The sequence below is a fragment of the Rhinolophus ferrumequinum genome, chromosome 5 (genome assembly GCF_004115265.2).
Source record: "Rhinolophus ferrumequinum isolate MPI-CBG mRhiFer1 chromosome 5, mRhiFer1_v1.p, whole genome shotgun sequence".
In the NCBI taxonomy this organism is placed as follows: Eukaryota; Metazoa; Chordata; class Mammalia; order Chiroptera; family Rhinolophidae; genus Rhinolophus; species Rhinolophus ferrumequinum.
The window spans coordinates 618,620-644,732 of NC_046288.1; the positions used below are offsets into that span (position 1 = coordinate 618,620).

The following is a 26,113-nucleotide window of genomic DNA, read 5'->3' on the forward strand; positions in this document are numbered from 1 at the left end:
CCATGTTCTAGAGATGATGTCACTTCACTGTTTTATCAAAAATAAGCCACAGAATGGTGTCTCGTAGAGGTTGATTTGCCTTTAATATGACAATTTGATGCCCAGGAATAGCTCTTATTAATTACTACTTTTGCTTCCTCTAGAAACAAAGTCTTTGTAGAGATCACCATACCTCCATCAGTGCCACAAACATTATTGCTGATGGAATGGTCCATCACTGCAGGAAGCTTTCATTGTATTATATCTATTTAGGCCTTTCACTACTCACTACCAATTCCCTTTTCTCATCATCTGTTCTTTCTTTCATACTTTGTTATTTTTTTCTGGACTTTGAGATTTGAACAATAAGAGTGGATGTTTAGACATTATTGAGTAATAAGAATACTTGCTTATTTTTGGTATATGGCAACTGACCCATCAATTCAAAGATTTAAAGATTACATCCAATCTTTAAAGATGTAATCTTTAAACCTTTGACAGTTGTCAGATAAGACTATTGCTTATCTGTCAAGTCATTTCTTATAAGTCATTTCCTAACTATTCAAGACTTGAGGACAACAAGTTATACAGGAAAAGTGTTGGCATATATTCTAGTGGTGATCAACTATGAGAGCTGAAAAAGAACATTAACTGTACAGGGCTTGCAAAGGCACAGAGAAAAAGGATCTTCTTTCACAGTACTGAAGACACTGTACATTGAGAAACCCTATCTAGATTACTGCTAAGGACAAGCTGGCAATAACTATCAAAATTTTAATGTACAAACATTTTAACCCAACAATTTATTGACCAAATAAAATTCTGTAATATACAAGAGATGTGCAGTATAGTGTTGTTTAAATAGCAGAAAAGCAGAAACAACAGAATGTCCACCTCTAAGGAATGTTAAGTAGATAATTATGTTGATCCAAAGTCCAAAACATCCAAATGTTAAAAGCACACAAAACAAACAGTAAGTAGTGCATTCTAGTATCCTATTTATAATGGAAAAGTGTACATGTAATATGTCTGCATACAAGAAGGAAGAAAAGGTAATGTAGTATTGGATAAAAAGTATTTATTGGATAAAAAGTATTTATCCATAAAGGCATATGAACACACAGTTCACAGAGTAAAATGTCATTAAGCACAGGAAACAAAGCTCATATTCACTAATAAAGCAATGAGGATAGAGGCTTCTACTTTCTACTTAATAGTTTGAATTAAAAATACAATTACATACTATTAAAATTTTTTTCTGTGTATTTTTAAAGTATCCAAGTAATTCTTGAAAGGTAAGATTACAGTAATAAATTATCACAACTTATTAAAGACAAATATCATAAATTGGTTTCTTGAAATTTTTAAGTTTTTAAATTTTTCATTAAATTTATTGGGGTGACAATGTTAGTATATAGGTTTCAAGTGTACATTTCTATAATACATCATCTATATATTGCACTGTTTGCTCATCACCCAGAGTCAGTTCCCCTTCCATCACCATATATTTGATGCTCTTTTCCTTCTTCTACCACCTTCCTCCTCCCTTACCCTCTGGTAACCACTAAACTGTTGTCCATGTCTATGAGTTTTTGTTTCTTTGTTTGTTTGTCTTGTTCATTTGTTGCTTTTAGTTTTATATCCCACATATAAGTGAAGTCATATGGTTCTTGACTTTTTCTGTCTGACCTGGTTTGCTTAGTTAGCATAATAATCTCAAGATCCCAGGATCCATCCATGTTGCTGCAAATGGCAGTGTTTCATCCTTTCTTATGGCAGAGTATTATTCCATTGTGTACCTAGATCTTGAGATTATTATGCTCCCGACCCAAGTTTAGATTTAGCATGACTCCTCAGTGTTCCACATGTTCCCTTTTTTTAAACCCAATATTTTTCCTATCACCTTCATTATTCTACATATACAGTGTTTCTACATATACCAAAAATAAGACATATCCAGACAATCACTTCTAATGCATCTTTTGTAGCAAAAATTAATAAAAGGTCTGGTATTATATTTATTATATTATATTATATTATATTATATTATATTATATTATATTACATTATACCCAGTTTTACGTATAGTAAAATAAGACTGGGTCTTGTATTAATTTTTGCTCCAAAAGACGCATTAGAGCTGATTGTCTGGCTAGGTCTTATTTTCAGGGAAACACGGTATCTTCTGTAAGTTGAATCTATAGAGCCTGGCACAGAGTAGGCATTGATAAAAAATGTACAGGAATGAAGAATGAAGAGCTGACTCCCTGACATTTACAAATAACCAGAGAACGTTTTAAAATTTTTCAAAGAGTTGTCAGGTCTGTGTGACCATGTATTACCTTCCCATAATGGCTACATATTTGGTTGTGTATATCTGTGCATGTTGTAAAAAGTCATTATTGGGGCCGGCCCGGTGGCTCAGGCGGTTAGAGCTCCGTGCTCCTAACTCCGAAGGCTGCCGGTTCGATTCCCTCATGGGCCAGTGGGCTCTCAACCACAAGGTTGCCAGTGCAATTCCTCAAATCCCACAAGGGATGGTGGGCAGTGCCCCCTGCAACTAAGATTGAACACAGCACCTTAAGCTGAGCTGCCCCTGAGCTCCCGAATGGCTCAGTTGGTTGGAGCACGTCCTCTCAACCACAAGGTTGCCGGTTCGACTCCTGCAAGGGATGATGGGCTGCGCCCCCTGCAACTAGCAACGGCTACTGGACCTGGAGCTGAGCTGCGCCCTCCACAACTAAGACTGAAAGGACAACAACTTGACTTGGAAAAAAGTCCTGGAAGTACACACTGTTCCCCAATAAAGTCTTGTTCCCCTTCCCCAATAAAATCTTAAAAAAAAAAAAAGTCATTATTACGTTAGAGGTACACGTCAGGTTTCATTTCAGCATTGTGAATTGCATATTTAAAATGGAACAGCAATCCTTAAAAGTAAATAATTACTTCTTTATGCACTAAAAATTAAAGACAATATTCAAATTAACACCCCAGAATTCATTTTTCATATTTTAACTGTATGTATATAGTTCAATTAACAATTCATGTATATGTCATATTCTTCTGTGCCTTGCTTCTGCTTAAAAAAAAAAAAAAAAAAAGCAAATATTTTAGTGTATTCCCTGGACAAAAAGGGGTGGTTAATCATACTCTGAAACAGTTCGAAACTTATTTGGGGGCTATATTTCTTTCTTTTTTGTTGTTTGTTTGTTTATTTTTAAAATAGAAAGCTTGTAAGAGTTTATTTGAGCCAAACTGACGACAATTGCCAGGAAGCAAAATCTCAACGGACTGAGACAATGCTCCTGGGGGCTATATTTCTTAAAATAATACCTATAAAAGTGAGATTCAACATGATGATGGTTAATATAAATGATTTCAAGGAAAGCAATGTTAAATGTTAGGTCAAAAAGGGCAGAAAACTATTTTCTTCCTAACACAGGCTACCGAGAAAAAGGCAGTGCCAACTGAAACACCATATGCCTAGAATCTTACCCATTTTCTACCAACCATGTTTCCCCGAAAATAAGACCTAGCCAGACAATCAGCTCGAATGCGTCTTTTGGAGCAAAACTTAATGTAAGACCCAGTCTTATATTATATTGTATTATGTAACATGAGACCCAGTCTTATATTATAGTAAAATATAGTAAAATTATAATAAAATTGTCTGACTGGGTCTTATTTTTGGGGAAACACGGAATTAGTTCCCGAACATGTATCTTTCATGCTGACTTCTCATCCATTCTTTATAAATATGAAAAATAAAAAAAATTATTCATCTAAGATATTTTTCCATAGCAAAGTTCAGGTATTCAATTATAAAATTGTATCTAATGGTAATACATAATACGATCTAAAACCATACCTCCCTCTCGAGCCAAATACTAGTTTCCATCTAGTATCATCTCTATTATTAGCTATTTCATTTCTAATAGAACACCAAAATCATGTTTTGTTTTGGTCAGAAATTTCTAATACTTGAACCAATATAATACTTCTCAAAAAGGAGTTTAACAAGCTTCTCATAGCTAATCTTGCCATGCTCTGGTTAATATTAACTTTTCATTTGTAGTCTAAGACCAAATGAAGACATTTTCCGAGTATTCTCTGGCTATGAGCTCTTATCCTTTCCACACACTGTGTGTCTTTAATATCAAGCAACTATTCTGCTCTAATATGATCTTTATTCGTTTAGAACTAAAATTTAACCAATCTCCACTATACCACAAGTCAATTACTCTTATATTACTAATCATACTCACCTTACAGCAATACATTCATGTACTTATAGGGATTAGAAATTATAGTCCATGCATGTCTTCACTTCATCTTTTATTTAATATTTTTTTCCCCTGATATCAAGTTAAGACCATATATAGCACAGTTCCAATGTTTTTTCAAGGAAGGTAGAAACCGGTTTTTGCATCTAGGTAGAAATTTTCATCCAACAATCTATATGTGTTTACCAGAAATCATCATAAGTAAGCACTTTAATTACATAATTGCATAATCAATATGTAAGTTTGACTCATGAACAATACTTTACATACAATTGTCAAGTCCAAATGTATAGGTTTGGGTATTTAGTGCATTAAGGTTCTTAGAATTAACAGGAAATTTTCAAAATGCCTTCCGTTACAAAAAAAAAAAAAAATGCCTTCTGTTGACTATATTTGGAGAAAAAATAAGTAATAAACATGGGAGGAAAGCAAGGAGAATTGAAATCTGTCTACTAATATTTTAGTGGCATTTACACTGGAAAATTGCTCTGCTCTATTAAAACATGAATTGGTAGAGGGATAAGAGATAGGAGGAGGAAGGTGGAAGAGGAAGAGTCATGGTGAAATGACTCTACGGAAAAAGACAGTTGTCAAACATATTGGAATACCATTAACTAGCCAAGTAAAATGAACCTAAACCAGATCACTAATAGGTTCTGTATTCTGTACTCATAATTTCATTTAAAAGGAAAATAACCTTGAAGCCACATTATATGTGCCAACTTAAATTCTGAGCTTCCCAATTAAGTATTTTATAATTTGTCACATTATCATCAAAGCTCAACTCTCTTTTCTTAATGAGATTTAGGCTATTAAAATACTATGCGCTTCTTAAAAATACATTTACTTGAAAATTGATGCTTGAAACAAAATTCATCTGACGTCTCAGAAAGTGGCCCTTTTGGAAGATATTTATTGCATGTCCTCACCTTCACATTGGGTTTTGACAGTAGTTTCAACAGCTCTCTGATCTCACTGTTTAATGGCTTGTTCTGAAGCTCTTCAGCCAGCTGCAAGACAGATCACGTTGACATAAAGAACATTTAGTAAGAGCATTGTGTCGTTCCACGTGTGACCACTGAGATTCTATCTTGCTACTGTCCAGTGATTAAGGAGAAGTCAGCATGAAAGAAAACAGACTATCAATTATTGCTCTTCTTTTTAGGCCCTTGGTGCCGAGATCCCAGCCCAGGCTCTTGGCTGAGCACAACTCAAGGAATCATATCAGCCAGATCACCTTCTGATTTATTGCAATGAGGGCAAACCCCAGCACTTCATCTACTGAATGGTCTTTTGCTTGCAGACAAAGGACCACTTGTAAAAAGGACTGGATCAAGCTTTGACACTATTTAAAAGAAAAAAAAAAGAAAGAAAAGAAAAAAAAAATCCTTCTGAATGAGGTGGTGAAATCCACAGGGTTTCCAAAAACCCACAGTAGCTTGCTGTTTAGAGCTGGGGTAAAAAGAACTAGAATGCCTCTAATAGAGCAAATGGCCTGAAACTTTTAATATATTTATCTACGCAGACTAGGAAGTCTGTTAAGTATAAACCAGGATAATCATAAAATGACTTATCATAGGTCGACAACTACTCCAGTACCAAAAACGTTGACTGTACTCTATTACAATGATGAAGAATTCCCATTTCTGGTTCTAGCTAAAGAAAGGATGGGAGCTTTGAATCTGCCTCATGTTCTTCATTAAGAGATCTTCCTGCCAAAATTTCTATTCAATTTTAGGCTACAGGAAGGCTAAATAATTTTCATAAGAAGAAAAGCAAGACTCAGGGAAAAAAAATTAGAATTATGAGCTATGTAGTACAGAATTCAAACTCTGTACACATATTTTCACTTAAAACCCTTTCTTAAAACATTGCATGAAATTTCCATTTGCCCCTATTGTTTCTACCAAGCTAAAAATAATTGTGATCTCTGGAAAACGACTTTTCTCTAAAAGAAGGCTATGATATAAATTATAGACAAAAAATAAAATCAGATAAAATGGGTCTATTCATTGATTACATTTCAAAAAGTGCTTTTACTTTTTCAAGGTAACATTTTTTACAGAATTTACTTACAAAAAGTCACAAAGGGCTCTTTGCACTCTTTGGTGACTTAATATATAACAATATTTTTAATATTTTTAAATATTCCAATACATTGCTCTGATGAATTACAAAATGCTATGTTTCACCATATTTACATAATAGTCTCTAAATTTGTTTAGAAAAGCAATATTGTTGTAATATGATGGGGCCTCAATTGCATCGGTTTATAAACAAATATTTCCCCAAACTCTTAACAGTAAAATTTTAAACACTAGTTTTTAAGACTTTCTCAAGTGGCAACTGCAGCTTTTTGTAGAACTATATCTCCACTTTTATTCATTTTCACTTTAAATGTTTTGGCTCTATGATGCAGAGGTAAGATTCCTCATAAAACATCCTTGTAATTTATAACGTCTGTAGATAAAAGTGGAAGGAAAATGGGGACTAAACAAATAGCACACAACTTGGAAATTTATTACATATGCTTTATTTTCTAATTTAGAATATAAAATACATCAAAGAAAATCAACCTCTGAAGATGGCCAATTGTTTTATTATACTTTACTATGCAGCCCTGATATTTTACTAAACTGAATTATGGTTTATTTTATCATAAAGTAAAAACTTAAAAAGTAACAAATAAGCTCCAAGAGGTCCCTGAAACCAGCCTTTACACTAAACTTATTTCTCGTCTAGCTTAGTGTCCCTTATAGTTTATCCAGGTGTGCTCTCAATTCATCCGAGTCTGAAAGTTAACAGTAAGAAACAGCAAGTTAGTTCCCTCCCCCAAATTGAAAATAAAATTATAGCTACAGGAAATTAACTACTCCATCAATGCCAACTGCTTCTAAAATTTATTTTTTGGTTATGAAGGTAATTTGGAAAGGTCTAATACCCATAAATCATTACTATGCTTTATAATCCACATTAAAAACAATCCTGTCTTTTTATGTATTTCATATGCCTCATTCCTATACTAGTATCTGTCATTTTTTAGTACTGTCAGCAATAGAACTATCTCATTTGTCTTTATTTCTCCAAAGCATTCCTCTTGTCTGTGACTTTCTCCGAACACTAATAGCTGACAGCTTCTCTCTCCCCAGAGAGTTAACAGCCTAAAATTTCTATTACGTAGTTACCAAGGCAGAACAAGAAGGTATCTACATGCAAAATTTCAGAACAGGAAAGTGAGTGAAAATCAGCGTAATATCAGCGTAAGCTCAGTGATGACAGGAATTTTGGAAACATTTGCAACTTCTGGTTTTCAAGTGCATCTGTCTGTGCTAGGATGAGCTCTGCTGCAGCCAGGCGGGTGGGAGACGTGTCCCAATGATCTCAGAAAGGGAACACTTACATCATCCGCCAAGGCTGCCGCGCCACGGAGGATGGGCACAGGATTCTGCTTCTCATAATAGTGTAGTTTTTCATGAATCTGGAAGAAAAGCAAATGAATATCAGTTCACCTGCGAACGAACAATCAGAGATATTTGACTATTTTTTCATTGTAGATAGAAACCGATCCATTGAACATTCTAAACAAAAAATAAATGTTTCTATCAACCTATAGATGACATAATTCCTATATGACATAAAACCTATAGATGAATAATTCATCTATTGCTATTACATGGTCCAGTGTTTATAACATAAAGTCAAATGGGAAAAGAAAATATCATCAAATAGAATCTATATAGAAACTATACTTTTGTTCTCCCCCCAACAAACATTAGCTTTGTAAAATCTTTAATTTCTAAAACAAACTGCTTTAATACTTCAAGCACTGATTGCAGTTTATATTCCTGCTAAAATCCTAAATTATGATTAAAGCAAAGCGGTAAAATGGCAGCCACATGCTGACAGTTTGGTGTGTAATAACCCCTAAGGCTGTAGAAGCTGGCACTGCCTGGACCTGTGTGCCAGCACTCCAAGAACACACCGTTCCTTTTTTTTTTTTTCCCAAATTGCCAACTTTCCCCCCAGAATTCAAATTTCTAAGAAACAAAGGAATTTCTCATAACTAGAGACATTTCTCATAACCAGTTAGCTTACGCAAAATAATTTTCCATACTGGAAAACAAGTAAAATTACATTAATAAATAAAAAAACACTTTGGAACTTCATTTCCCATCATCGTTACCCAAGAAACAAGAGGCAAGAATATATTTTAAAGCATTATAAGACAAACTGCGTTTCTTTAAAATTCTAGTATTGCAGTTAAGAAATTAAAGATGTTTTGACAAATGCAAAACTATCAGCACTTGTTTAATCCATTTCAGCTCCTATCTAGAAGCACTTAAAATTTTATACTTGAAAACTTACTTTAGCCTCTTATTTATAGTTGAACAAACACCCCCCACACACACTATATATGAAAAAGAGTTGCACCTCACAATTTCCTGTTTCTAACTGGTTATCAAGTAATATACTCTTTAATTACACTCAAAGCTAACCAAACTTTCTCGTAAAAAGTCTGGAAAACAGATTTTATTTAGAAGACCCTGATGCTATTGCTAAGAGAGGGTGCTGTTACCTTTTTGGCAAACTGGTCCATAATGTAAGGAATCAGGGAAAGAATTTTGACACTTCTGATATTACCAGAATGATCAGATCAGGACTGTGAACACGGGACTGTTAAACATTTATCACATTCAAGTAATAAACAAATGTTCAAGAATACAGCTTTATTAGGAGTAACTTTTGATCTGAAAAATCTATTAAAGTATACCTTAACACAAAACCAACAATCTTAAAAGCTACCTTAATTTCACTCCAGTAATTATCAAGAATTAGCTCACCTCAACAAATATTACGACAGAATACTGCACTTACCTTCCATAAACTCCTCTAACTTTATTGCAATTACTTGTTTAAATGTGTGTTTCCCTGCAGTAATAAATATAGAAGTTTATACTTACTAGACACATGTGCCTAGACTACCTACATAGTAGTGATCAGTACTATTAGTAATACAGCTTTCTATGACTTCAATATTTTAATACCCTAACCCTGACAAGTACATCAAGAGATACATAGCACCATCATCCCAAATTTTACAGATAAACATGTACACAGGAGTGACGTAAGTTGCTGAGGTCCTGCAAATAGTAACCCGCAGAGGTGGCATTTGACATTCAGGCTGTCTGGCTCAGGCTCAGAGCTCTATACCACGCTGTTGGCCTGACTCTCAGACTCCCATCTCATCTGCATTCTTCCCTGACCTCATCTACTGCTGAATGAATATGGCCTGTTTGTAGGGCACAGAAAGGAAGCTGGATAGATATGTCACAAATAGCAATGGCTGTTTTCAATGACGACAGGATCATTGACAATTCTTCTCCATCACCCCCTCCTTATTTTTTCTTTCTAATGTCTACTAGGTTTTTTTAGATTAATTTATATTAATACAATAATTATAACCAAAATTACATACTCTAAATAAATAACTTATTTCTCCACATAATTTACTTCCTCTGAGTGTCTTTTAAAAACAGTCTGTACATCGTGTTCTCTAGATCCTCATCGAAGAGCCCACTCTGCCACCTCTAAACTTTGTACCGTATCGAGAATTTTTTTAATGTTCTCCTAGAATTTCCCAATTCTGGCAACCCTATGTTGATATATATTTTAATGCAGTACATACTTTAAAAAATATAAGTTGGTAGGGAAGTAAACATCACTCTAAATAATTTTGAGCTGTTCACTATTTCCAGAAATATTGACAGAAATTCTGCTTTTTAATACCAGGAAAGAAAACTTAAAAAACCAAAATGATTTCTAAATTCTAATATAATAAATAGGTAACATGTATAGACTTCACCCCAAGGTTGTCCAAGAGAATTTTCTGTGATATTGAAATCACTCTATATCTGCTTCTTCAATATGTAACCTGAACTAGTCATATGTGTTTACTGAGCATTTGAACTCTGGCTGGCATACTTGAAGGATAGAATTTTTATTTAATTTAAATATAAATAGCCACAGGTGGCTAGTGGCTTTCATATTGGATAACATGGAATAGCTTTATAGAATACACTCTGTAATTTCTCCTTTTATCCCAGAAAAATTCACTCTGCTATAAATTTGGCAAATTTTCCTGAGTGGTAACATTTTGGAATGCAACAGACAAACATACAACCAAAGACATGGCTTAATCATCAATAAAGCAAACTAGCATCTATTACTAAATATCATGGACAGCCAAATCTGCAAAATTTCATTTGTTTTACCTAAACATATCCCTTTGAAGATTAAACCATGTAAAAAAAGTGTACTTCATTTTACTCCCCTTAACAACAATAAGAGAGCAAAACTGGGAGGAGGTGTGGGAAGAAAGGAGTTAGGAGTAAAAAAGTCTGGAAAGAAGTGAAGACTCGGTTAAGTTAATTTCATATGAAATTATTCAAAAGTAAGGTCCTAAAAAAATGTCATGCTAAAACATTTAAAAAACACTATTAAGAAAAAAGGATGTTTCAAGATGCAGATACATGTATGTTCTATTAAATAGTGTACACTTTATGTCCACAAAGGTTTGTTTTCTATAATTACATTTGTAATCAGAAGAAGTCAGTTAAAATAAAAATCATTTCTACATGTAACGAATTCTTATAGGAAATATATTATTACCCTCATTTACACACATCTTGAAAATAAACGTTTAATATTTTTAAGGAAATCTGGCGCCAATAACCTAATTTTAGTAACATACAGTAGAAATTGTTTTAAATGAAACTTCAATAACGAAAGTATAAATAAGGCTTAACTAGTCCCAATGCAACCATTTGTTTTCAACCTCTCAGTGATGTGTAGAGGCATTGAAACTGAAAAACCCACTCGTGGTTACTGGAATGATATTAAATAAACCAAGGCTGTAAAATCCGTTTCCTGTCTTCTATGATGAGTATAAAAAAGTACTGAAAATAACTGTTCAGCAGTTGGAATCTCTACTATGTTAATTAAAAGTACCCAATCCAGAACTGGCATGCACATGTACACGCACACCCATTTACCTCCTTCATTTCGAACATGGAGAGGAGGGAATTCTGAGTATTAAAAGATCCCTGGGACACAATGACAACCAAGAAGAGGTGGAAATTACACACAATGTTGTGTAGGAATAGAAAAACATAGAAGTATTCTAATGGCTGGGACCCTCATGAAAAATAACAATTTAATCTTTTCTCCAAAAGGAAAACAAAAATAATTTTGACTCAAGAGAAAAAAGGGACAAAGGGGAAATTTGAAACTGAAAAATACAGCATAGACAATAGTGCTAACTGCATGTCCTCCTTTCCAATTTTATACCACTAATATCTCTCGTTTGGTTAATTTCCTTGGCCAATAACTCCAGGAAAAAATAATTTAATAGAACTGTTGAGAGCTGGCATCTTTGTTTTGTTCCTGCCTTTAATGGGAGATATTCTAGCTTTCCATTGCCATAGATAACGAGTATACTATCATGTGAAATCAGTATCCATGCATTCTAAACTTACCAAGAATTTTTTAAAAGAATGAATGTTCAATTTCACAAAATGCTTTGCAGTATTTACAAATAGTTTATTTTTCTTATTTGACCAGTTAATATGGTAAGTTCTATTTATACATTTCCAAATATTGACCCATCCTTGCACTCCCACAATGAACCTCACGTGGTTATGGTGTATTATTCTTTTAATGTGCTGTGGAATTCCATTGGCTAATAATTTATTTAGAATTTTTGTATCAACATCAACATTCATATCTGAGGCTGGCATTTGCATATTTTGGGTTTGGGGGGGTTGGTCTTGATATCAATATAATAGTCATTTCATTGTTTTTGAAACTACAAAAACTTTCTATATTTTTATATGCTCTAAAAACTTCTAAATACCACTGGAATGATCTCTTCTTTAAGTACATGATGACATTCCCCTGAGATATCAGCAAGGTCTGATGTGTTTTGGAAGGTAGCTTTATGCCCCAAATTTCTATATTTCTTCTGGTTGGTTTATGGCAATTTCTCCATGTAGGTTTTTCTATCTCTTTGAATGTCAGTGACAGAAAATACTATGTCCTAGAAAATTATTCATTTTTAACTAGCTTTAACAAAATTACTCAAGCAAACAATCTCTTAGGAATCTTTGAATTTCCTGTATTGTCTACATTTTTCTTCATTACCATTTCTTATTTGGTGTATCCTCTCTATTTTTACCCTCCATTAGTTAGCTAATACTGATTTTACTGTATTTTCAAAGAACCATTTTTTAGATTTATTAATTTTACCATTTTTGCTTTCTAATATTTTATTATCTTTCTTTCTTTCTTTCTTCCTTCCCTCCCTCCCTCCCTCCCTTCCCTTCCCTTCCCTTCCCTTCCCTCTTTCTTTCTTTATGTAAACCAGCCCTACATAACCCTTAAGTCACACGCATCACACAAATTATTGGAAAACAAAAGAAAAGGCAAAACTACTCTAATTGGAATTTTATTCATTCATAAAATATTGAGTAAAATAAGAACCCATTCCAGGAGAAAGATACTCAGAGTCAGAGACAAAATATTCTAACCTTGCTATTTGGAAAGGTAACCTGGGAAAGAGATAAGAGGATGTATATCATATAAAGGGAGCATTTCAGTTGACCTATTTAAGCAAGTTAAAATATTATCTGTCCCACTTTCATTCACTATTCATTAGTTGAGTGGCTGAGAAGAAAGAGGTTTTTGTCAATTTAACTTTTGCCATATTTTAGTAGTCAAGAGACTTAGTGTAAGAACATTCAGGCCACTTGTGCCACTCGTGGCACTAAGATGATGAAGGACTAGCCATCTACTCAACTATGAAATGAGAAATGAAATCACATACTTTCAATTCCCTCTTTTCATCTTTGCCTTTTATCTATGTAATGTTTCTAATGATAAGGAATTCCCAAAGTGATTTTCATGTATTTTTTTTTCATTTTGATCATATATAGTGCACCATTCTTTAACTTCTAAAATTTTTGAAATGTTTTGATTATTAATGTTCCATTTTTAAAGACTTGAGACATTTAAAATATAAATAAAATGCGATAAACCACATACCAGCATCGAAATTAAAGAGATATTAACTTGGTATATTTGCCTCAAATATCAAATGAAATAAATTATGGAGATAAGGCTGAAGACCCATCCTCCCATCCCTCCCTCCTCTGTCTCCTCCAACAAAAAAATATTATGCCGAAACTGCCAGATATATTACCACACACATTTTCATACTTTTAAACATATATACATTCATAAACAATACATGCTACTATTTTTTAAATGTACATAATTGGTACTCTTTCCCTTACAAGTGGATTTTTCATTCAATACTATGTTGAGATATCTGGTTGATATATGCAGATCTAGCTCATACATTTTTAACAGCTGAATAATATTCTGTCATATTAATTAACTGTTGTTTATCCATTTTTTAACTGAGAAACACTATGGTTGTTTGCACTTTTTTGCTATGGAATCTTTTCACATAACTACTTCCTGCACTCTGGTAGACATCTAAAAGTGTTTCAGTGCTTCTTCGGTCCCCACAACTCTCTCTGCAGCTAGGTTAAGGCACATGCTTAGCTGTCAAACATGAAAGTTTTAAGTGCAACTTCCAGGATGAGACTTTAAGAAACTGGTATGCTTCCTCCATACTCTCCCCTTCCACCAGCTAGATGCAGATTATGACAAAGCCTTAAGAGAAAAATGGAAGGAACCTGGGTCCCCAAAATATCTTATGGAGGACAGTGACACATCACTCTGACGTACCCCTCTATATGATTACCGAGTGAGAAATAAACTTCTTTTGTCCCTAAACTATTACTTTTTTGGACTATGTCAACTGTTCCAATTATCTTAAATAATACGAATACAGAAGCCCTGGTCAAGTATAAGTTATTTTAACATACACATATCTTTTTCTTTATAGTTGTGCATTTTGGTTTTTTAATTAAATTTACTGGTAAGACATTAGTAAAATTATACAGGTTTCAAGTGTAAAATTCTGTAATACATCATCTATATATCACACTGTGTGTTCACCACCCAGTCAGTTCTCCTTCCATCACCATATATTTCATCCCTTTTACCCTCATGTAACAGTTCCCTCTCCCCTTACCCTCTAGTAACCATAAACTATTGTTTGCGTCTGAGTTTTTGTTTCTTCATTTATTTTTCTTGTTCCTTTGTTGTTTTCAGTTTTATATACCACATATCAGTGAAATCATATGGTTCTCGACTTTTTCTGTCTGACTTATTTTGCTTAGCATAATAATCTCAAGATCCATCCCAACAAAAAAAAAACACAAACAATCCAGTTAAAAAATGGGCAGAGGACCTGAACAGACTTTTCCCCAAAGAGGACATACGGATGCACAACAGACGTCACTAATCATTAGAGAAATGCAAATAAAAACCACGATGAGATATCACCTCACGCCAATTAGAATGGCTATCATCAACAAGACAAATAGTAACAAGTGTTGGAGAGGCTGTGGAGAAAAAGGAACCCTCATACACTGTTGGTGGGAATGCAGACTGGTGCAGCCGCTATGGAAGGCAGTGTGGAGGTTCCTCAAAAAATTAAGAATAGAATCACCATAGGACCCAGCAATCCATCTCCTGTGTATATATTCAAAAAATCCGAAAACATTTATCCTTAAAGGTTTTTAAGTTTTACTTTATATACTGAAGTTTTAACTCAGTATAAGGAGCTTTCACTTTGTCTTTTTCCAAATATTAAATGAAAACGTAATCTTTTCCGACTGATACATAATACTACTTACTTGTCACTGGTCGAACTCCCACATACAAGTGTCTGTATTTAGGCTCTCTGTTCTGTTCCTTGATATGCTTCTATTCCTTGATATGCCTCTGAGCCAATGTCATTACTATATTTTTTATCTGCACTCTTTTTTTTTTTAAGTTGATTTCTTGTCAGCTTTTCGCATCTTACTTTTTTTTTTTTTTTAAAGATTTTATTGGGTAAGGGGAACAGGACTTTATTGGGTAACAGTGTGTACTTCCAGGACTTTTTTTTTTCCAAGTCAAGTTGTTGTCCTTTCAGTCTTAGTTGTGGAGGGCGCAGCTCAGCTCCAGGTCCAGTTGCTGTTTTCTAGTTGCAGGGGGCACAGCCCACCATCCCTTGCGGGAGTCGAGGAATTGAACTGGCAGCCTTGTGGTTGAGAGGACATGCTCCAACCAACTGAACCATCTGGGAGCTTAGCAGCAGCTCAGCTCAAGGTGCCGTGTTCAATCTTAGTTGCAGGGGGCGCTGGCCACCATCCCTTGCAGGACTCGAGGAATTGCACTGGCAACCTTGTGGTTGAGAGCCCACTGGCCCATGTGGGAATCGAACCAGCCTTTGGAGTTAGGAGCACGGAGCTATAACCGCCTGAGCCACCGGGCCAGCCCTACACTCTTGATACCTAGTATGGCAAAACTTCTTAGCCCTTTTTTCTTCCACAAGGCTTTTTGGATCCCATATTCCATGAAAAACAAGTTAATGTGTCTTAACTTTGCTGTCTGTCTGCATTCTGACAATTTTCCTGAAATCTATCTTCCAATTCACTTTGCTCTCTTAAGCTGTGTCTAATCCCTGAGGAACCTATCCACAGAGGTTTTTTTTGTTTTTTTAATGACTATACTTTCTATTCCTGTAGTTCAAATATGGCTCTTTCTACAAATGTTTCTGTTCTCTTTTCCTAGCACCTACTGTTTTCTTCTTATGACTGAGGACTTCTTTTATGTCTTATATCATTTTAAACATACTTATAGTCTACAAAACTGTTCTACTATATAGAGTGCTTAGGTTTTAAACTTGCTGTGTGTGGTGCCTGCTGACTATAGCTAAAGACAGATTATTTTTTTCCTCAAATGTTTTGTAATTTGGGGTCGTTAGTAAATCTTCTGTGGGGTGCTATGTGAGAAAGTCCTAGGGTGACGGTATATCTTTTCAGAAATACTTTTGATTTGCTTACGATGAGTGACCTTGAAATATAACCAGTCACTTTGCTAATGTCACAATTAGGATTCCTAGAGTTTATGAATAAAAAACTCAAACCCCAAGCCATGGATCAACCATTTCATGGTTACAAATTCTTAAACTAGACTTTTTCTTCTGTTCCCACCTCATCCCAGGGAAAACAGACCAGATTCTTTGCCACCTGCCTAGAAAAGTAGTTGGAATTTTTCTCATCTTCCCATTCACTAACAGAGTAACCCTAGAAAAGTAGCTGTTTTGTGTGTGTGTGTCTCAGCACTAATTCCCCACCATTACCTAGCGTAAATGTCTGGAGAGGGACTCCCCACCCCACCTCTGGCCAGACCCTCCAACATAGCTGCAACATAAGCTTAAGCAGTCACGAGGACAGCATTCGTTTATTGTTCCTTTCTGAAACACGCGGATTTCACTTACTTACTTACTTACTTACAAGCTTACTAATGCATTTAAAAGAATGTTTGCAGTTATGTACCCAGAATGTCTAGGTGCTTAATGTAGGATTTGGTAGGCTGAGTTGGTTATTTAATTAATGTAAATTACTTCTGGTATCTCACAAGACAGCATCAAGTTCCTATAAGCAATATTATTATAAAAACAGGGGGGAAATCACATTTTACTTCCAGCAGGAGTTTCTCAGTACCTTATATTTGACCTTTCAGGAGTTATTATGTACATTTGGCTTATGAGATTCATTTTGGTTGGTGTTTCTACCTGATTTAAAAATTTTTTTTAAGTTGAAAATAATAGTTCATCTAATTTCGAATGATCTTTTCAGAGTTAAAACAGATATAATGATTTTGTCTTTAGATCCTCCTCTGTATTATGTAGTTTATGAGCATAACTGCTCACAAGCACAGATAAAAAAACAAAGCTTTGAGGCTATAACTTTGCTCAAGTGACACAGCCAGGAAAAAAAAAAAAAAAAAAAAAAAAAAAGCCTTTCCATAGGAAACCACTAGGAGCAACTGATTACTTTGCCTTCAATTCAGGCCTGGGTGTTTGCAACATCTTTATAAAGATGAATAATCTTATAAGGGCCTTAAAATGGTTATAAGGACCCAAAACAGTTTGGGAGCTTAAGTTAAATTATAAAAAACAAACCATCAACCTTTTGATTTTGGTTGAATGCATAGTGATTCTATTTGAAATCATTTCCCAGAACCTTCTCCACATATCAGATGCTTTAGCTCCCAGAACAGTATTCTAGAGAAATTAAACTTTATCCAATTAATTTTTTTAAAAGCCATTAAAGAGGAAAGAGAAGGTCCAAATTGTGTTTGCCTCCATTTTTTTCCCTTATGTGATGGGGGAGGAGGGTGAATTCGAAACAGGAAACCACTTAAAAGGATATTGCTACAGTGGTAAGAACTTCCCAGGGACTTATCGGAGCTCAGTGCAGGTTATTCTGCCGGTTCCACAGGCTTTCCTTCCTTCCTTTGTGCAGAGGCCCGATGGACTCCATCTCCTCTCAGTAGCCACACCACTACCTCAATCCCCAAGCAGCTGTGAAATGGAATATACTCTTCCCACTGTTGTTTTCCTTGCTGTCCCCAAAGATAAGTATACAGGTCCATATGCGTTAGGGATTTTACTGTTATCACATGGGGAAAAGGACAAGGACCAAGTAAATATGAAGAATTTATAACATTTTCAGTTTCTAAGAATGAAGTATCAATATAATTTATTAAGAGCCTTGAATTCAAACATATCTGAGTTTAATTCCCAGTTCAACCCCTTACTTGCCATTAGACAATTAACTTTTGCGATGGGCTGAATATTTACGTTCCTTCCAAAATTCATATGCTGAAGCCTATTTCTCCAATGTGACAGTATCAGGAGGTGGGGCCTTTGTGAGGGGATTAGGTCATGAGGGTGGAGATCTTATGAATGGGATTAGTGCCCTTATAAAAGAGACCCCAGAGAGCATCCTCCCCTTCCATCATGTGAGGACACCCCAGAAAGATAGCTGCCTATGAACCAGGAAGTAGGTCCTCACCAGACACCAAATCTGCTGGTGCCTTGATTTTGGATAACTTTCTAAGTCTTAGATTCTTCATATTTAGAAGAGGATAATAATAGTACCTAGTTCATAGGTAAGCTGTTGTGAAAATTAAACAAAGTGACCATTAAAAGGGCTTCACACTGTCTCTAGAAAATAGAAAATACCCAGTGCATCGTAGTTTATGTTCTGATTCTCCCTAATACCCTCCGTTGTCATTCCTAGGGTCAGGATATATTAGTTTCTCCTTGACTACAACACATTGCACATATATAAGATACAACTGATGCCTGACCTGACAAAATCAAAGCAGAATTGGTACCATCTATTCTCAAGTAGAGAATACGCATTTCTGAGGGATACTAAACTAAATGCCATACCGCCTGACATTTCTTCAAAAGCAGTCAAAGGAAAAGAAGATGAAGAAAACCTGAACTAAGGCAGTACCTACAGGGTTAAGAAAGCTGGGTGGACACAGGAAAGGCAGCAATTTATTTGACCACAGCAAGTGACAAATGATTTAGAGAGTACAAGATCAATCTAAAAACATCAAATGAGATTTCCAGGCAGAATGAGGTTTATGATGAAAAATCTAGATTTACGAGTTTATTAATATGTGTTAAAAGGACCTGTCTTAAAACATTCATGACTCTGGTTACCCTATTCCCAAAGAAGAAAGTTCTATCTTTGGGATAAGAATGAAACCCTCACTCAAACAAAGTGTAACAACTAGATGGAATGTTTCATTGAAAAAAAGAGTTATTTCCAAGACCATTATAATCAGAATTATTTCCAAGACCATAAGAAGCTAGCTACCATTGTTGTCAACTATCATTTCCCTGCAGAAATTTAAAGAGCCTTTGCTCACTATCCCAAATTCTGTTGAAGCTGAAGAGGAAACACACAATTTTGAGATGATCTAGGACCTGGTCAGGGAATGTGGTGTGCATTCCAACGTGACTATGGAAAATAAATGTTAGCCAGGAACCAGACTTCACTCGCAGAGGAAATACCCAGCAAACATAAATTGCCTGTCATGTCCTTATTCAAATCCTTCAGTGGCTTGCCACTGCACTCGAAAGGCTTGCCAATGCACTTAGAAGGTCAGTCAGTAAATGCATGACCCAGCCCCTTCAGGGTTTTATCTCAAGCCCTTTATTCTCCCTCAGGTTCTACCGACAGGGACAGTGTGTTAGTTCCTCAAACCAACAGAGTCCCTCCTACATCAGACATTTTCTCTCCCTGCAGTGCTCCTTAGTTTTGGGGGTGCCCACACTCATGTTTGGGTCTCAGCCCAAATCACGTATACAAAGACCCATTCCTCACCAGTGCTATTCAATCAGTATGAGTACACCCCGATTATCAGATATGATAGCTCTTTATTCTTGTTGTTAATCATCCTTATGAGACTTCGTCTTTGTAAATTTATTGTATTTACCTGCTTCACCCTGTCCCCACTAGCTAATGAAATTCACAGACTTGGGAAAATGTCCCTAGAATTCACCACTATACCCCTAACTCATAACCCAATACCTTTCATAAAATTGAAGCTCGACATTTATAATGATTAATGGATCTATGAATCTTACAATCCCAGCCTGCTGGTAACATTCTGAGATATAGTTTAAGAGATGGTAGTGCAATTTTTTTCTTCTTGCCCCCAAACTGATAATTAGTGCCCAAATGAAGAAAAAGAAGTGTTAAGTCCCACATTCTAAGGAAAATTTCCTTCAACTGGAAATACACACCTGTCCAGAGCTTAAGAGATGTGCAGAGCTGAAACGTCATCACCAACCATCTCTATCATCCCATCTGCCTCTTCCCAGTGTGTATGTATGTATAATAGTATATGTATGTATACAGGTATGTATAATATATATGAGGACAAAAGACAGAAAAAATGTCTTATCAGAGTAAGAAAAAAATAGAAGTAGGGAGTCTACGGCCAAATGAAGAGTACAGTAATGAAGGTAAGTCTCTAAGAGAATCCCTCATAGAGAATGGGAATGCAGAGAAGACTGAAAAGCTACTCTCCAGCTCAAATTTACTCTTTGTGTCTATCTAATTGGGGGAGAAGGGAAATGAGAGATGCCAGAATAAAGAATGGAAGCAGTGGTAGGGGCAGACTATTGCTTGCCCCACAAATGATGGTAAGTTTCCTAGGGATCAAGTGGACCCTAGTAACAGGACTTTAGCCACCTTGCTGATAATCCAGCCAACCGCACTGCCAGCAGTTTTGGCTTGCACCACTGTGCCCCCAAGGAGAGATGCAGTATTTGTGCACTTAACCAAAGAGTTAAAGATGCCAGTTAAGTGTCAGTCTGAGAAGACGCAACAATGTGGATAATTCAGTAAAAAAATATCATTCCTTTCCCTTTTTTCCCCTCCCAGTACCCACACAATGGAAGAGCTGGATCTCCTCCCAGAAATAAACAAGTCCATCTCCCAAGGAGGTGGGGAGTGAGGGAATGACAATATGTCCCATCCCCATATGAACTCCATTACTCCTGGCTGGTACTAGGGAAGGAAAGAGGTGATAGTTAAACTAGATATGACAAAGGAATCTTAAACTGGTCTTCTCATAACTGAAAATGTCTTGGAAGTTATAGATTTTGTGAGAAATTTTGTTTGACATAGAAAAGCTAGTTTTAATATAATACATTTTGGTGCAGCGATTAGAGAAAAATTAAAACTGCATTTTATTTGCATTGAACGGGTCAATTTATTGACTAGAGTATTATAAACCAATGGTTCTCAAACACTTGTGGCTTCAGAACCCTTTCATCCTCTTAAAATTCAGAGGACCTCAAAGAGTTCTTATGTGGGTTATATCTATTGATATTTGTAGCACTGACATTAAAACTAAGAATTTTTTCTTAATTATTAATTCACTGAAAATAATAAAATACATGTCTTAAGCAAAATATATTTTCCAGAATAAAAATTTTAGAGAAGAGTTGCATTGTTTTACCAATTTGCAAATATCTTCCAATTCTGGCTGAAAAGAAAACAGCTTAGACTCTCCTATGTGCTTCTGAATTCAATCTGTTGGGAAATGTTGCTTTGGTTGAAGAAATGAAGAAAATCAGGCCTTGCAGATTTATACGAGGTCTGACAATTAAGTTCATGAACTTGTTGCAATGATGTTGCTAACCTTTTTTTGATATCAGAGGGATTATTCGTTATGAATTTGGACCAACTGGATAAACAGTTAACCAAGTTTATTATTTGGAAGTGCTGAAAATGCTGCATGAGAAAGTTAGATGACCTGAACTTTTCTCCAACAATTCATGGCTCTTACATTACAACAATGCACCAGCTCACATGACACTGTCTGTGAGGGAGTTTTAAGCCAGTAAAGAAATAACTGTTGGAACAGCCTCCCTACTCACCTGATCTGGCCCCCAATGACTTCTTTCTTTACACAAACATAAAAGAAATATTGAAAGAAAGACATTTTGATGACATTCAGAACATCAAGGGTAATATGATGACAGCTCGGATGGCCATTCCAGAAAAAAAGTTCCAAAATTGCCTTAAAGGGTGGACTAGGCACTGGCATCAGTGCATAGCTTCCCAAGGGGAGTACTTAAGAAGGAGACCGTATCATATTCAGTAATAAGGTATGTAGCACTTTTTCTAGGATGAATTCGCAAATTTAATTGTCTGACCTCGTATTTGGAAGAGGGAGTAATATTTTAGTAGCCTTATTAGCTAATTGTGGGTATTTGTTGACGCTACACCAAAACTCTAAGGTAGTAGTTTTTTAGAGGCAAGGTGCAATGTAGACTCTGAAGTCGTATCAGTGAACCTTTCATACTCCATATTACAGCACAGTCATGGGTCGCTCCTGTACTCTACATGGCCTTTTTACTCACATGTCATTGTGTCATACCATGCCTTGGTCATTTGGAAAACAGTGTTTAACTGAGTTATGCAGATTCTCCGAATGTTTATGCATTTCATGGAACAGCAACAACAACAAAATCCCATTTGTTAATATCACCACAAATGTCATCCAAAAAGTCTTGGCAACCTCACGGGGAGGCAGATACAAGTTTTTCAAAATTCTAATCCCTGCTTGAAAGCTCGAATTGTATCACCAGCATCAATATAGTTGGTTGTTGTCTTTGAAGTGACAGGCTTGCTTTGATCATGTGAGACAATGTCTCCCAAACACCACCCAATCTGAATAAATATCGTTTCCATGGCAGTCATTCTTTTAAATAAGAAAGGTATCCCGTGAAAAACGTAACTAGTTTGGTTCTCCTTGATATGCAGCAAAGTTCTTTCTGAGTACTTTTCATTTCTTCCATAATAAAAAGACTTGCGTAAAAAGGCATATACTCAATGGTTCTGATTTAATGCAATTAATAATTTCTACTTCTTCATCAAGCACATTTTTAAATAAAAGGGGCATTTGTTTGTTTTTTTACTGACTGCATGATGGTGGTGAACATGATGATACTAACTAGTACCACTTGGTGCCACTGCCTTGATTTTGTGAAGCACCAGCAGTTTTACCATTGCTTTTCTATATCAATGCAAATGCCGATGCAGTGAAAAAAGCAAATAACATTGTATTATTATAAAAATATTAGGTTAGTGCTAAAGTAATTGCGGTTTTTGCAATTACTTTTAACCTTTTAAACTGCAATTACTTTTGCACCAACCTAATAGTTTTCACCTTGCAGACTCCTTGCAATAGTCTCAGGTAGGGTTTCCAGGCGGAATTCCCACCCGTTCTGAGGAGTTTTTTTCGCTTTTCTATTCCCGAGTCCCAAGAAAAGTTAGTCAGGAAATCAGGAAAATCGGCTCCTTGAACCTAGTAATACCCACAATGGGAAATAAACATACTACTCACAATGTATCTCTTAGACATTTTTCCTATTTATCACTAGGGTTTCCATGCGGGGATTCCTGCCCGTTCTCAGGAATTTTTTTCACTTTTCCATTCCCGAATCCCAAGAAAAGTTGGTCGGGAAATTGGGAAAATCGGCTCCTTGAACCCAGGTGGTTGGTAGTATCGGCCATCACTTTGTGGAAACGATTCATCGTGGAAAACAGAAAACAGTTTATATCTCGGGATTCGGGAATGGGAAAGCGGGAAAAATTCCTGAGAACGGGTGGGAATTCCCGCCTGGAAACCCTAATCTCAGGGACCCTCATGGGCCCATAGACCACACTTTGAGAACCACCACTATATACAAATTCTGAGTACATGCAACAAACACAAGGAAATCTAACACATCTCTGTGGCTGCACCATTCACAGTGAATTACGTGCCGCCAGCACAGCAACATTAATACTTTTTACCTTACACAGTTTCTTTAGAGTCTAGCATTTTACCGGAAACCACAGGTCCACGTTTGTGAGACCTGTTACTCTCAGAACCAGATGGTATTTTTCTACAAAACTATGATTTCAATGTCTGAAAAGTATGACAAGAAGCTTTAAGAAAAAAACTAGTATATTTTTAAAGAGTTAACTTAAACAGAGACACACAACAGGTTTTCGCATTTCATGAAACTGAAGTTTGCTCAATCCCTAATGCAGTTTCATTATTCACATTTTTTGAAAGTTCTGCCTTTGATGCCTTTCACTATGGCCTATAGCTGTAACCGTGAGTACAATTAAACCAAAGCAATTTATGACAGTGTCCCAGACCAAGTGCTTCTGGCATCAGCCCACGATTGCTATTATCATCGTCTTTCATTTATTGCACATTTCAAAACTGTCCTTTCTTTCACACATTTATATATTTTTCAACTTTGAATTTTTTACTTTCATATATTTTTATGTCTAAACTGCTATTCTATGTCTCTGCTTTATGTAATACATAAAAAGTTATTTGCTTGTATTACAACCATCACAGCTGGGATATTTTAATGCTCTTAAATAACTATTTGTAATTGTCACCAATCTAATCGTAATTGCAGCATATCTTAAAAAAAAAAGGCTTTTTTTTTTTTCTCTCCCCCTCTAAGTTTTATATAAAACACAGCAAACCATTCCCCTCCTATTTCTGGCAGAGTTAGCAAAAATGTTTATTTCTCTATGAAAAACATCTCTTACTGTTAATTCATTTTTTAATAGAAAAACAAAGCTGCTGTTACATTTGAGGCTTTGCAGACATGAATAATCTAATACACCTCTTGGGCAGTAAGAAACAAAAACTTGTAATGTCTTTGCTTATAAGAAGATGGTCCCTAGGTGGGCAGCATACATTCAGACCAAAATTAACCCTTTTAATCTTGTTCCAAAACAAAATTTTCTACCACCTCAAAGCTAAGCATCCTAGGTTTCTAAAGTGTAAGCAAAAATATTTGTAATTCATTTCTAATAGAATGAAACCTAAATTTTCTAGGGTTATTTTTCACTCTATTACGTTCTTAGAAGCATATGAGTATATGTTAAAACATATTTACAAACATAAAATTGTAAAATTTTTATGTCTTTCTACAAGTTTTAAGATTATCTCCAAAGGATATAAAAATATCTGATTATTTGAAAATGGCAGAAGGTTAATACATTATTACTAAGATAGTTAGGGATCTAAAATTCTTGATCGCAATTCACAAAGCAATGGAATTCAATCTTCATAGTTGAATCTGTCAAATTGTACTATTCTAAAATTAGGCTGACATCTCCCCTGATCAATTAAAACAAAGTATTGTTTAATACTAAAACCTGGGTGAAGGAAGCTTTAGATCTCAGAGATGCAAAGATAATTCTTTGAAGGAGCAAAAGAAGTGTTTCCATCAATTTAATATTTTACACATGGAAATATCAACAATTCCACTAAAGGGGGGGAAGAGCTACCTGGTAACACAGAACAAGTCCTTCTAGTTTCAAGATGGTGAATTGTGTCCACAAATTTATCACCTTTCCCACTCAGGATCCCATTGAAATGATCAAACAACACACAATTTTTAAACAATGTATAGCAGAGAAAAATGCCATCCAAAAACCAGGAAACATTGAAACATTTCTAGAAAATATTAAAATAAAATAGTAGGAAAGGCCTATCTGTATCATATTCTGTACTCACAGGTAAAGTAGGCCCTGCTTAGAAAAGTGGACATGTTGCTATCAGAGGTCCAAAGAACCCCAAGCTGAGAGAAGCAGAGGTTCAGAAAAAAGAGAGGGGAGTAGAATATTAAGATTCATTACACAGCAATAATTTTTTAAGTGTTGTAGGCTGCTTCTAAAATGGCTCCCAAAGATCCTCCCCTCCCTGCCCATATCCACTTCCTCGTGTAATATCTCCCCCTTGTGTGTGGGCTGGACCTCGGGACTTAGTTGTAATCAACAGAAAGAGGCAAAAGTGTCACTTCTGAGATTAGGTTATTAAAAAACATGGTATCTCTCTCTTCCTCTCTCTGCTCCCACCCCCCACCCCTCTGCTTCCATTCTCTTTCCTGACTCTCACCCTCCTGCTTCCTGTTATAAGGAATTTGGGATTATACTGGATTATACCTGGATAATCCAGGATTTTCTCCCTATCTCAAGATCCTCAATTCAATCACATCTGAGTCCCTTTTACCATGTAAGGTGGCCTATTAAGATATGGTTGGGATCGTGAGGCATTATTCTGAACTCCACACTCACCCCTCCATATGATCTGGCCCCTATTTCCTGTCTGAAGACACACCCCTCCTCACTCCAGCTCACGGAGCACACTCTGGACACACTGGCCTTTTCCTGTGTCTTAGATGTACCACAGTCTCTCCCAACTTAGGAAATTTGTAAGTGACTTGCTGCTGTGTAGAACACTCTGCCTTCAGATCTTTAAGGGCAACTCCTTGT

The 26,113-nt window shown here is 35.7% G+C and overlaps 1 protein-coding gene across 1 annotated transcript in view; it reads right to left on the reverse strand.

The window, feature by feature from the left end:
- Positions 1-26,113, reverse strand: part of MPP7 (MAGUK p55 scaffold protein 7) — a 242,799-nt gene that overhangs the window by 81,796 nt on the left and 134,890 nt on the right. The window contains exons 4-5 of the mRNA XM_033106666.1: positions 7,663-7,740; positions 5,192-5,272 (exon numbers count right to left, since the gene is read on the reverse strand). Of these exons, the coding sequence (XP_032962557.1) occupies positions 5,192-5,272; positions 7,663-7,740 (159 nt within the window). The remainder of the gene's footprint in view (positions 1-5,191; positions 5,273-7,662; positions 7,741-26,113) is intronic.